The following is a 13,700-nucleotide window of genomic DNA, read 5'->3' as shown; positions in this document are numbered from 1 at the left end:
TAGGGTCTTTGTGCAGGCAAAAAAACAGGGCTCATAACATTCACAAAGCCCAGAACAGAGTGAAGTTATAGCCAGCCCTGCAAATTATGGCTTTAATAGGTTCTGCTTCTGAGAGTAGAAATATTTGCCATGTAAAGTACAGGTGTGAAGTATTCTGAAAGGATATTCTGTCTCATTTTATGGAAGTAGAATTATGGGGGATTGGGAAATCATTCTCATATCCTTGAGTCATGTATGCATAAAGATTAGGTTTCTGAAGTGGGTCTTAGCAAAGGTCGTCTGTTACCTTGATTACTTAACAGCGTCTGTGATCTTGTACATGGAACTGTTCAAGGCAGGATTATATAGAAACTTGGAAAGTCATGATCACATGGCAAAACAGTCACCCACGCAGTACACATAATAGCTAGTCATATTCTGAAAAAGAAGATCTATAGCTTTTTTTTTTAATAAGTTCTCTCTTATTCCAGTTGTGGGATAGGTTTAACATTAATTTGAAAAGGAATTAGATTTGTAAATCCCTTTGGCAATCTATAAATATATTCATTGAGTGAAGAATTGAACTAACCTCTTAGTCCTTAAGTTAGTGTTTAACTAAAATATTCCATTCTAGCTCATTTTACACTACTAATATTCTGAAAAAAGGCTGCAATACTTAAAAATAATTTATTTGTTCAAACAGTTAATAGTACCAACAATTGATATAATATGTAGGCTGTGTTCATAGTCACCTTCTTTTATAATATTCATCACTACAATACCAGAAAAACAAAACAAAAAAGAACACCTCCTAGTTTGTTTTTTTTTCCTGTACTGAATCTTATTAATAAGTAGAAGTTTAATGCATCGAGAGTGTTAGGTAGGCCAAAGAAAAAGTACTAAGTGTTACTCCATTTTGGCTGGCAGCAAGAAACACACAGAGAATGATTTGTCATCTATTTCCTTAGTTAAGACTATGTCCTTTCCCTTGCCTAGCCAATGGCTACATGAAAAATTTGAATCTCCTTCATTTCTATGAACAAATTCACCTAGGAAAGGGATAGCACTGCTTATCAAAAAAGACAATGCAGAATGGGAACTGATTTTTTTAATGGGGGCTGATTTTTTAAGAAAAATGAACATCTGAGTGTAACTCATGAAAATGATACATTTCCATTCTTGATTTACTAAAAATATTTCAAAATATGAACAGAGACCTGACACATGGGAATAAGAACATTGACTTCTAAATAGGAAGCAAAACTGTGCCACACTTCTTAATTTCTTGCATTACTTCATCTTGCAGTCAGTAGATGCTATTGAAGTAAGACACTGGTGTGTTTAGGAGTGGTACAATGTTAATAAAGAAAGCTTTCTTTATTAACTGAGCATAGTTTCCATACAGCTGCCTTTCATTAAATTTTGTTTACTACTATACCAAAACAAACCAAGAACACTCCATTAACTTCACTGAATTTTCCTGATATATTTGACAATGAAAAAAACATTGTGGAAATGTATTTAATCAGTTAAAAAAAAATTCCATAGGGAAAAGTCTCTTTTGGGTGAGTCCCTTTAGGAAAAAAAGTCAAGACTTGTCCTTTTTTAGAGAGAAAGGACTTGTTACTTTTGTCTTGGGGAAACAGGCCAGGTATGGCACTGTTGACATTTTCTTTCTGTTGGCACAGAAGTGTAAACCTGGAAGATGAACATGGAGAGGAAAGTACAGATTTAACTCTGCACGGTGTATTTCATTTTAGAGCTCACATGTTTTTTTCTCCTTATTTTAACATTTGTTCCTTGATGTTAAAAGGAGATGAATATTCCCTTCAGTGACAGTGTCCAAGACTAAGCAATAATAGTAGTATCCAGAGTAGCTCTTCCTTTCCCCTCCTGTTTTTGAGGAGAATAAGGAAATCAGATGGTGTAGGAGGGAGCTATGGCAGAGGGAGGGAACGTGGCAGTGTTGTGCATGAGAGGACACAGATTTGATCTGCCTGCTGAACCAGACCAGGAGCTTTGTTCAGCATATGAGGGCAGCACGTTCTTGCTGCTTGAGACTACACCAATCAATGGGCCTGCCAGGCTCCATCAGTTCAAGTGGAGAATTCTCTCTCAAAAATGAATAGAAAATGAAGAAGTTTTACCTCTGTTGCATGGAGGAGATTGTTCTGTAAATGCAACTGCACCTGTCTTCTTAATCCTTGTGGAGAATGTGCAAACACACCAAGAGCTGAAAGGAAAATGTTTACAATTATGCTCTTATGCTGTAACTCCTGTTTTTTAAAACAGTGCTTCTTACAGTGTGTTACAGTTGTACAAATATTGGGAACCATCTAACCTCTTCTTTCTTCCTTCACAAGGAAGAAAGTGCCCAGTGCTGAGCTCAGGACTGAAGTCTTCTATTGATCATTTAAAAGACTTGTAGTTGGGGCCAAAAATGGCCTGACTTGCCAAAATTCTGAATCCAATGTGTGAAATTATTTCCCTTATGGGCTTTGACCCAGTTTTGGAGGCAAAATATGACAAGTGACCTTTCATGAAATAACCTGTGTTTCAGCTTCTTTCAGCTTGTACCCATAAGGGAAATGCCTGGCTCCAAGTGTTTTATAACACCCCAAAATAGTTTTACATATCCAAAAAGAAAAATCTTATGGCAAGAGAAATGCTGAAGTTTTGTGATACTTGGATAGTTCTGGGCCATGAACTCCTACGTAGGTAACATTTCTCCACCTTTGTAATACTACTATCAATATCCCTGCACAGGTCTTAATGATACCGCTTCCTGATTAGAAGGTTATCTTGCACTTTACATTTCCTTAAAAAATCATCCAGTTGGTAAAGACCCTCTGTGTAAAGCTTAAATTTTCAGTGGGACTGACTACAACAATTTCTTCAGATAATGAATAAAATCTATATGACTATAGGTGAGACAAATGCATGAAGGTATTTTAGGAGTCTCCTGACCTACGTGGAATTTTTCAGAGCAAACATCTGTTCAAGGATTTTGTCATGTACTGGGGAACAAGCCTCCCTTTATCCATTTCATTATATGGGCAAACCCCTGAAAGAACAAAATGCAGGTACAACATTTCCTTTGTACTTCAGTGATACTGAAGCTGCTACACATTTTTAACTCTCTCTGACATCAGTGGAGAATGAGGACATGCTCTCACTTATAGGAGCTATTCTGCCCTGAGAAGATTGTACAACTTTGGCTAACACAGTATAGGTGCTGTGTTATTAAAACCAGAACTTGATGGTGAGTAGTTAATCTTTTTTTAATATAGAAGGAGGAACTGGACAGATAATTCCTTGAAAACCATTTGAAAAAAGCTACCCTGAACTTGTAGAAAACTTAGCATTTTCACAGACAGGAAGTAGTTCATCTGGCATCATACAGGGTGTTATTTAAAGTCTACAGCAAACAATATTTACCATCAGACTGAGAGCAATGAGGAAAGGATTGCTGAAAACCCACTCTCACAAAGTGGGGAAATACTTAGATCTCACAGTTTTAACTCCCACACTGGAGTTAGGAACTTTCATTTACTTTTTTTTCCCTTCCCAGAAATGTGTTCAGCTGCCTCTGGAATTAGAATTAATATTGATGTCAATAATTTCCTCTGTATAGAGATATGTTTGCATAAATTGACTAGATATGAATGGTTTTGGTCCCCACTTATTTTAAATTGTTTTTGCAATATAATGCTTTCCTTTTTCATCATTTCTACATGTCTTTATGAGATCTCTTCTGTTGAATTTTTATTATTCTGCTATGTAGGCCAGCTCTGCTATTTCTGCAGTCTAAGCACTGCTTCAAATGGGAGCATTACTCTGATACCATTAATCAAATGGTTACTGTCTTCTGACCTTTTCCAGGATCAACAGAGTATTCTCTAACATGTTGATCACAACTGTATCTAATATCTTAATAACATAACGTTAGTCATAAACACAAGAAAACATCAGTATTGTTCAGCTGTGTACCCAAGCAATGTTCCAGCAATCTGAAAGCAAGTTTTAGTTTATGAGCCAGTATTTCTTGATGCAGTGTCTGGACACTGTATATAATTTTGTAGAAAATTAAACTAAACTGGGCATAGTGCCCAGAAAATGTGTCCACACCCCTAAAAAATTGCTCAAGATGTCTAAAAATTAAAAACAATAAAACAAAAAGGAGGTAAATAATAGTCCATTATGCATTGACCTGAAAAGATTTGCACAAAGACACTGGTAACACATACTACACATACAAAGCTTTCCTTTGCCTAAGGCAACAGCTTCTGCAGGTGGGCCAATTATTTCCTAGTGCACAGTAGTTCAGCAGGTAGCTCTGGCACATAGGTAAGGACTAATCCTGCTCCTATGGAACTCTGACAATATAGCACAGATTCACAGGCAGTTAGATGTTGCCATGCTGGGAGTTTCAGAGCTTCAAACTTGGTCAGTGACTCTGGCTCCACAGGGCTGATCCAGGTGTGTGTGTTTATCCGTGTGCCTAAGGATGCCCTTACATCCAGCAGGACACTTGGCAGTGGAACTGGTCCTTACACAGTCACCAGAGCCTGACTGCTCTGTCAGACTGCCTGGAGCCCTGCAGGGCAAGCCCACAGACAGCACCAGCCTGGGCCTGTCCTAACTCAGGAACCTTTTGCTTACTCCCTCTCTGCTAGCACAAAGCTTTCATCCTATTTCCGAACTGCCTTCAAAGGAGCAGGGAGTATTCCTGTGCAAGATTTGCTCTATGTTAAAGACTAGGACACTCACAGAAGTTAGAAAAAGACCTTTTTGATCTCCCCATCCGGATGAGAAATCCTTAAATCCCTGCTTACTGGATTTCTACGTGGAAGTTATATGACTTTTCAACTTGAGTAACATTTTTGAATGAATACTGTGAAGACCACTGTGTTGTGTGTGCACGTGTGAGAATTTCCTTTGAAATTGGTAATCTAAGTGTGAAAATAAGCAGTTCGTGAAAGGTGTAGCCATGGGCTAGATGCTGAGCTGCTCAGCTTGACCAAGATGGCAATAAATGTTACTGAGCACATGCAGTGGCAGAATTCTACAAGCTCAAGGAGCTTAAATTATGTTCCGGCAAAACCAAGATACCTAAATGACTTAATGTGTTTCTGTGTTTTACTTCTAGCAACTTTAGGTTGTCAGTAAGACAACCTAAAAAGAGCCTTAGGTGTGAAGTCTCACAATGCATTTAGTTGCTGCATTTACTGTGAAGGGAGCTGGTTTCTCCAGCAGACATTATGATCGACTGCATCACAAACTGAAATAGATCTTGGAACATATTGTTAATGTCTTACAGATTTTGCAGATTCATTCTCGTTCTGTTTGGATTTCAGGGCTCTTGCTGATGTTATGCGACCTCAAGGTCCTTGTACAACAGATCATATGGAGAGAGATCTAAACATTGTAGTACATGTGCAGCACTATGAAAACATGGAGACGAGACCTGCTCCAAATAACCTACGTAAGTTGCATTTTAACTTTCTCAATAGCTAGAATGCTGGCACTGAAAAGAGCATTATGAAACTAATATTGCTCAATGTCAAATGAGGATCAACAGTTCTTGCAAATTAGAAATATCCATTTTCTCAGAATCAGAAAAATTTAGTTTCCTAGTGCAGATTAGTGCAAAAGTGAGATAAATAAATTTTGAATAGGAAAATTAGTTACTGCATTTAGTTTTAATTAGTTCTCTTGGTTTTGTATCTTTGTCTTCTTCTACCTGTTGGTTTTGCTCAGCTCATCAGCCTTTGCCTTATTCTGAGTTTTGTTATACCAAAATACCAATTGTGGTTACAGCTGAATTTAACAATACATTTCATAGGGCTGTAACAGCAAGTAGCAAAGCAGTCTCATTAGGCTGTTAGATCATATCCACTAGTATAGTAATTAAGTACTTCCCTGGATAGCATCAAGTTGTATGTGGTTTTCATTTTCTCAAGGGAAAGATGAGAAGATTATTACTTTAATTTTTACATAATGTTTTTATTCTGTATCTGCTATTACATGTTTATGTTACTGAAGGCAAGAAAAAAGTGCACCTTGGAGCTTCAGGTGAGATATGGTGACATTTCAAGTAGTTCTGAAGTCTTAGTCAACTTATTTCCCAGTCTGTATCAGAGCACAATAGAGATCTTTGTCATGCACACATACATATTCCTCTTGTGATAAAGAATGCTACTGAAAATTTAATCTGAATACTTATTTATGTAACTTATATTCAGCCATGTCTTAAAAAAAAAAAAAATATATATATATGTACATATTTAAATTATGGATGTATTTACTAAATGAAGTTCAATATATTTACAAAATAAAAAGGTATCATTCAGGAAAGTTTAGATTGGTAGGTAGTGGGTGGCTTTATTCTCTGCTGTAGATCAGTGTTGATGTGCATTTTACAGCAAATATACTTTTACTGCATTGGTATTTACATTTTGAAACATTTAAACTATGTGCACTCATCTTTTCTTTAACTATAGAAAGAAAATTTGCGTATATTTGGAGTTTTATTTGGACTGCATTGTGCAGTTATTGGTGCTTTTTTTGATGGAAGGGCGTAAAGACAATGGAAGGAAGCAGCTCCATGTGCTGCCTGCCCTCCTGCTGCCTGCTTTGTGGGAGAGGCTGATGGCCATTCCTTATCTGCATCCCTGCAGAGTAACGGCAGAGAATTAAAGCTGTGCCCTCGAATAAAGGTTGCACATACAGGGAGATGTGACACCTCATCATGTGACACCTCATCTGTCTGCCCTGCTCTCCAGCAAAGAGCTTCCACCTGGGGCTGTGCAGATGTGCAGTGCAGAGAGGGAAGCACACACCCACACACCCTACCTGTGTAAAAACACCACTTCTGGAGGGGAACCTAGGCTGCTCCCTGTCAGAGGTGCTCTAACACCCTGCAGGTGGACTACTGAAGGGTTAATGAGGATGGGAATGTGCACTGCATCTCTTTGCTCTGTGTATCACTTGCTGATGTCTGATCCTTCATGTGACCATGTTTGCAGGAATGGTACCAAATAGTAATGAACTTTGGGTCCATTATTTTGTCTCAAATGTGAAATGTTTATTCAGAACCCCAGTTAATGAAGGAGTCAGAAAGTAAAGAGGTTCCTGCTGCATTGATTTTATCTAGATTTTTGTAATGATCACGGTGAGATATTTAGCTTAAAACTCTTAGTATACACTACAACATAACACAGCAAGCCTTTAAACTCATTGCTTCTCAGATTTGAATTCAGATTTAAGCCCTGCTTCTAGGAACTCTTGCATATAAACACAGCTCAGGGCCACATAGGTACTGCATCAAGGAAGGAAAAAAACCACACATTTAGTGGGATGTTGGTTTATGCTGATCCCAGACATCCATACCATCTCTATCTCGGTCTCACACAGAATATGGCCCTCTGGCACAGAGGGGAGAGTTGTATGTGAAGCAGCCCTTGCACCACTGCAATTTACAGCACAGAAGCACTGCTGCTACTTTGGATCTGTCCTAATCCTTTGGGTCATGTATAGGGGCAGTCCCAACAATGCTTCTTACACACCTCAGGCATTCCTGCTACAGAAGGAAACCTCAGAAGCCAGCAGCTCTGATGGTAATTGTTTCAGTCTTTAATCAACGTTATGCATAAAGTCAATAATTTTAGATTGCTAAGTGCAAAGCTTCAAGTGGTGAAATTACTCAAGGCATCCTACAACCAACATTGCATACATTTCCTTTATAGCAGGTGGATTGTTCTTCTGTATTTGTTGCCATTCTATTCTTGTAAACTCATGTAAAACATGATTAAATGACCTACTAGAATTAGCCAGAACATTACAAGTGATTGTAATCTGTTGATAATGTGCATTTATGGCACAGGAAAAAATCTTTCTATAAAGAGAAAATTATTATGACAAATTTTCCAAGGTCAGTATCTTAGCAAAACAGAATTTTATAGTGAAGTTCTGAAACACTGCAAGAGTGGATATTACAGACAGAAACTTTGGCAGTGAAGCATTACCTACTACCAGAGCTGGAAAAGTGACAGGCTTTTTTGGGGTACTTTTAAATAAGCGAACAAACCAGAGTGAATCACAGCCTTCATAATTTTTACTTACACACAGAAACTGAAATTGTGTAAAATTATTGCATCATAAACTTTAATTTGCATTTTTAAAGTTTTCTAAGTTACCACTTTTTATCTACTTGCCATCTCATAATGAGACTTAAATACTTGAGGCTGATATACTTTTCACATTGATCCGTAAATATGAATTGGGCAGGAGGAATTTCTTAGTCACTGCATATCCCTTCCATACTATGTCTTTCAGACCAGCTGTTGAAGGCCAAACATTATTAAAAATGTTCTAATTTGAATGTTCATTTGCTCTTTCTGTCCTCTTGAAAACATTTTGCTGATGTTGCCAATACGTTCTGAAAGTGTTTTGTGAAGGGAAGCTCTTTTGTCAAAATGACAAACTTCACATGATCTCTGACACTGAAAATGAGTGTGTTTTTGTTTCTGGACTCTTTGTTACAGAGGACAAGGATTTTCTCTGATGCCTGCAGCTATTTGCCAGAACTCGCAGGCCAGTGGAAGGCCAAAAGCTCTTTTCAGAGTCTTGCAGTTTACTCAGTTTCTTGTCCCTTCTTTTTGATATTTAGAAAAGAACAGACATTTTTGAGGTTCCTGAGAAACACAGGTTTTTCTTTGCTCATGTGAATCCAGACAACCCAGATTATTTTTAGCAAAAGCTATTTTGTCTTTAGTGGTTGTTGTCCAAATTTTCTTTCAGTACTGTGCTTTCCTTAGGATTGCTTTTCTGTTATCTCCTTCATTCATACACATTAGAATGTGGGGGCTTTGTAAACAAGCAGCACCTATCAAAAGGTGTAGCATTCAATTTTTCTAACATGAGATGTTAAATAAAATAAAGTTAAAAAGTTATGGTAAAAACATCAAACCAAAACCAAACCTTTCTGTATAATTTGACTTGTTATGTTCATATCTGACTTTAAAAAATCTTAAAGCAGCAGCACTCAAGGTATTCTTTTCTCTTTTTGTTTTTTTTTTTCTTTTTCTACTTATTGTGTTAGAAGTAAGGGATTTATTTTACTTGTTGGGATTATAACACTGATGGAGTGGGAGTTAGGAGGCTTCATAGCTACATCCTCATTTCTGAAACGTGATTACTGCTATTATTTCTGATTCATGATCTGTGATAGCATAGTGAAAAATACTTCAGTTAGTGCAATTCACAGTCACTTTCCCTAATGATCAGTAAAAGCTCTGTTACTATTTCCCAAGAACCAGCCTTGCACTAGTAAATTTAAACAATTTATGTGGGCTCCCACGATAAAGGTGATTTTAAAAGAAAGTCAATTATCTATTAAGGAGCTTTTTAATATGAAAAATGCTCTTCTATAGTTTGACATGTATGAGTTATTTCTTTATTTTCAATTTTAAAAAGTAGATTTTAAACACATGATTCAAAGAAGGAAATGTTGCACTGTTTCAAATGGCCAGCTTTAATACTAGCTAAAAATTTGCAGTGCATGTGATTAAAATGACCTTTTAAAAATATATTCAGTGTTGTGTTTGCTGCTGCATTTGATTGTCAGTTGTCCTGGATACTGACTAACAACAAATGCTAATGCTGAAAACAAAGCTATGCTATCTCTATAACTGGTGCCTTATGATTAGTTAACTTTTATTTTTTCTTTATTTTTCTGTTGAGGCAGTAGGCATTTAAATAGGAAGGTATTTTTTTAAGTCCTTGTACATTACAATAAAAATTCTGTATTGCATATCCCTGTTCTTCTCCCCATTTCTGCACATAGAAGCTCAGCCTGTGTTTTCCTGTGGCAGGAACTGTCACTAGTTTGACACTGTGAAAATGAATTCACAAGAATATTTTTCAGTCTTTCATCACTAGTGAATAAGCTTTTTTTGTTGTCTTTGGCAAATTAATTATTTTTATGTTTAACACAGATAACGTTTAAATGAGATGATTCATTGTCTTGCATTGCCTAAATGTAATTCCTACTGTTGGAAATAAGCAGGGAGGCTTACTAAGAAACTTCAGTACAGAGAAGTCCTCTTGTTTCATATGTAAATCTCATGGAGCACATCAAACATGAGAACTAATTTGCTTACACAGTAACTGTTGGACAATTATTCCATGATATTGAAGGAGTGGTTGTTGAGGATGTGCAGCATTATTGTAATGTTGTGTTCCTGCTCACGAGGGGCCTTGAAGCTCCCCCTAACCTCTTGTTTGGACTGAGGGCTGCAAAATGCAAAGGACTGAGCAAATAACATTGTTGGGCTTCTTTGGTGTCTGGGTTGCTTGATTACAGTGAAATGATTATTTAGAGCTGGCTTTGTGCATGGGTGCATGTCCCAGAGGAATTGCACTATTTTCTTCATAAACTTTAATCAGCTGTTAATCTGCTCACTTAGGAGGACAAGAGACTCAGAAGTTGAGCTGTGTAGACAGGGCCATGTTCCAGGAGTAGAAAGATGAACAACACTAATAAGTTTTCAGCCAAGAAAAAGATAGTTTGAGCAGATTGACAGAAGGAGTGAAGAAGTATTGCTGATGGAGTGCTCCAAGACAGTGAAGAATGAGGGAGAATAAACTGGCCAGTTTAACTGGAGGATGTCCTAGTGTACAAGTCTACAGTGCTGTGACAGAGAGGACTGCAGTCAGCAATACTGGGAACTTGCTTACACTTAAAGCTTTATTCTTTGCCAGTGTGCAAAAACTCATTTTACTGGGGTTTCTGTGGTCTTTACAGGAAACACCTTAGCACTAAAAGAATCTGATAATTTAGATTAAATTCCTGAGTTAAGCACAAGTTTAGCTTTCAGTTAACCCCAAGAGAGAGCTGCTTATGGCATTCTGACTGTAATATACAGCTAGAGGACAAAGTCCACATTTAAATGATACATTTTACACACTAATCATCCAAGTAAAAGCCCACACTACTATCACCAGCCATGTCAAAAGAAATATTGTATATTTAAATATAAGTTCCGTTTGAGGTTAGAAGCTGCAAACTACTTTGTCACAGCTGAGACTTTTTTAAACCTTTAAATAAATTTCTGCATACTGACTTAAATTGAAATCTTGCTACAAGTACAACTTCAAAGCATTAGCAAATTAGTGATAGAATTTTAAAATTATAATTGCAGCTATAGCAATGCATTCCAGATATCCAGAGCTTCCATGCTGGAAACCAAATTTTCCATTTGTATGGGAAATGTAGAGTCTGAAAATGCATTCCTCTTGCAACTCAGTCACTGGAAGACAGTAATGTTTAATCAGTTCTGAATGTGTGTTTAGCCTCACAATCATTAATATAAAATGTTTCTAATTTACATTCAAATTTTAATTCAGATGCATGATGCTGATTTATGAGAAGATGCTCTGAAACTTCTTGAAACACCAATGAATATTTTCAAGGAAGTTAATTACAACCTGAGAATGAGAGATTCTGGGGTTTTTTAGGAAAAAAAAAAAAAAGGAAAACAAATGAAATATCTCATTTGTCATTGACTTTTGGTAAATTTCATCAATTAAATAAAAAAAAAAGAGATTATTTTGAAAATGTAACTATACATCATACAAAATATCTATTCATTTGTAACTACACCAGTCTTCACCAAGTGTACTATGTCAGAACTCTGGCATTGCTCCTACCAAACAGTTCATTCCATGCCTTTGCAATCATCCTGTTTGTTTAATCTGCAAATGAAAAAGATGAAAAGCAAAAGCAATAGTAAACATAACATTTTGCATGAACGTGGAATTGGGTTTGTAACCAAATCAAACTGAACTTAACATCATTCCATATGTTCAGTAGGCCTCTTCTTTGGTCTCAAATATTTTTTGTTAGATTTTATCTCAAACTCTGTGAGGCTGTTATGGACCCTGGGTGCAATTTTAGGTTTGAATTGTATTGGGTAGGTCTTCATAAGCTCTGCTGCATATAAAGATTTCCACTGGAACAGCACAGTGAAGTTTTTGCTCTATCTTTCTTCATTTATTGTACAATAAGAACAATGAGATTGGATTACTGCCTTGCATCCTATCATTTACTTCTATTCAGCTTTTAATTCAGAGAAATCATTTGACATATCTTAATAAACATATTCATCAATGTAAAATGTATTTGGGAGAAATACAGTCAGTCACTGCCATTATCCTTTAGTGCAAGAATTAACATTATGGTAATAAAAAAATACTAAGAATATATTTTTGCATTTTATACTGCAGTTACAAGGCAGAATGATTATTTAATAAAATAAAAGTATTGGCATGACAGAAGAGAGCATTGCTGTACTAGACTATTATATGGCAGCTTTGAGTTACACACCAGCAGACTTCAATAACACATCTGAAGGATGAGACTCATTCTGTTGTCATTGGGGTGTAGAGTTGTACTTTGAGATGTTGCCTGATGGTGCAGGGACATATTTACCATCTACAAAATGAAAAGTTCAATATCTTTGGAAAACAGTGATGTGTTTCCCTTGTGATTTCACTTTTGCTTTGCAATCTAACTTTTACTTAACAAATTTGATTAATGAGGTGCTATTCCTCTTATGTACTACTGAATTTAATAACTAAAATTGTATTTAATAGCTAAAATTGTATTTTGTCATCAGACAGACACACCAAATAACAATATTTTCCTTGTTGAAAAACTTCCAGTGTCAAATATTCCCACTACTAACCACAACTGTCAGCAATATCCATCACCAGTGCTTCATGCCCATTGTTATCTTCCAAGTCACTGGGATTCTTGATGTCGAAAACTACGACAGAAAAAACTGCCAAACTAGTAGGAATCATGTTTTGAAAAAAAACCCCAAACCATCAACACAACCTTTTTATGATTGCATTCTGCCAGATTTGTGCTCATCAAAATGAAGAAGGATAGACTGAGACACCTTATTTTTTAATATGGTAAGAATAACCTCACTAAAAGGCAAACAAAACTACCTTTTGCTTTCATTGCTGATTTGCCCTCAGACAAACTATACTTGTCTTTTTTATGCCAAGACAACATGTTTTTTAACTGTTGACTTAGAGCTTAATCATCTCTCTAAATCCTTGAACTCCCACCCTCATATTTTGTCTCAAAAGTTGTAGATTGGTAACAAAAATGACAAAAATGTAAAACCCCAAATAGATCACTTCTGTCTGCATATGCAGGGGCAAGCATTAAACTAATATGTTCACAGCTATAAAGATAACTTTTTATCATTTTGGCTGTACAAAACTTTGAAACTGTATTTTAGGTGTTAAAATGCTCCCATCAGAAATTTAACATTCTGTAAAATCAATTCTTTCCTAGTTTTTCAATCAGTCATCCTAACTTTCCCAAGCAGAATCAGTGCAGTGGTTACACAATAAAGAATAAGAGGTTGGCTGCATACATTAAAAGACTTATGAATACAAATCCCAACATTGTGAGGCAATTGTAGGATGCTACTCAGGGAGAGACTTGCACCAACTTCAATCTACAGTTTCCATCATAAATGAGTTTTGTACTTTGTTCTATGTTCTCTGCCTTACATTATAAATTTCCTTCAAATGTACATATTGGCTCTGATTCCAGTTTTATTATCATAAGATAAAGTCAAGAAGGGAACTGAGCATGTTGAATATTTATGAACTAACTTTTTTTTGTTGATTTTTACAAT

The 13,700-nt window shown here is 36.3% G+C and overlaps 2 protein-coding genes across 17 annotated transcripts in view; one reads left to right on the top strand and one right to left on the bottom strand.

The window, feature by feature from the left end:
* Positions 1 to 13,700, bottom strand: part of CPPED1 (calcineurin like phosphoesterase domain containing 1) — a 439,059-nt gene that overhangs the window by 59,421 nt on the left and 365,938 nt on the right. For 13 of the 16 annotated variants that reach the window (XM_059862184.1, XM_059862194.1, XM_059862182.1 and 10 more), the window contains one exon: positions 2,127 to 2,212. The exons of the other annotated variants lie outside the window; for them this stretch is intronic. The gene's annotated coding sequence lies outside the window, so the exon portion shown is untranslated. The remainder of the gene's footprint in view (positions 1 to 2,126; positions 2,213 to 13,700) is intronic. 16 annotated transcript variants of the gene reach the window in all.
* SHISA9 (shisa family member 9) overlaps positions 1 to 13,700 on the top strand; it is a 175,136-nt gene that overhangs the window by 2,327 nt on the left and 159,109 nt on the right. The window contains exon 2 of the mRNA XM_059862177.1: positions 5,337 to 5,464. Coding sequence (XP_059718160.1) covers positions 5,337 to 5,464 — 128 coding nt within the window. The remainder of the gene's footprint in view (positions 1 to 5,336; positions 5,465 to 13,700) is intronic.

This window comes from Haemorhous mexicanus, chromosome 17 (assembly GCF_027477595.1).
Source record: "Haemorhous mexicanus isolate bHaeMex1 chromosome 17, bHaeMex1.pri, whole genome shotgun sequence".
NCBI classification, from domain to species: Eukaryota; Metazoa; Chordata; class Aves; order Passeriformes; family Fringillidae; genus Haemorhous; species Haemorhous mexicanus.
The sequence above is the reverse complement of the archived record's forward strand: the minus strand, read 5'-3'. Positions and strand labels throughout refer to the sequence as shown.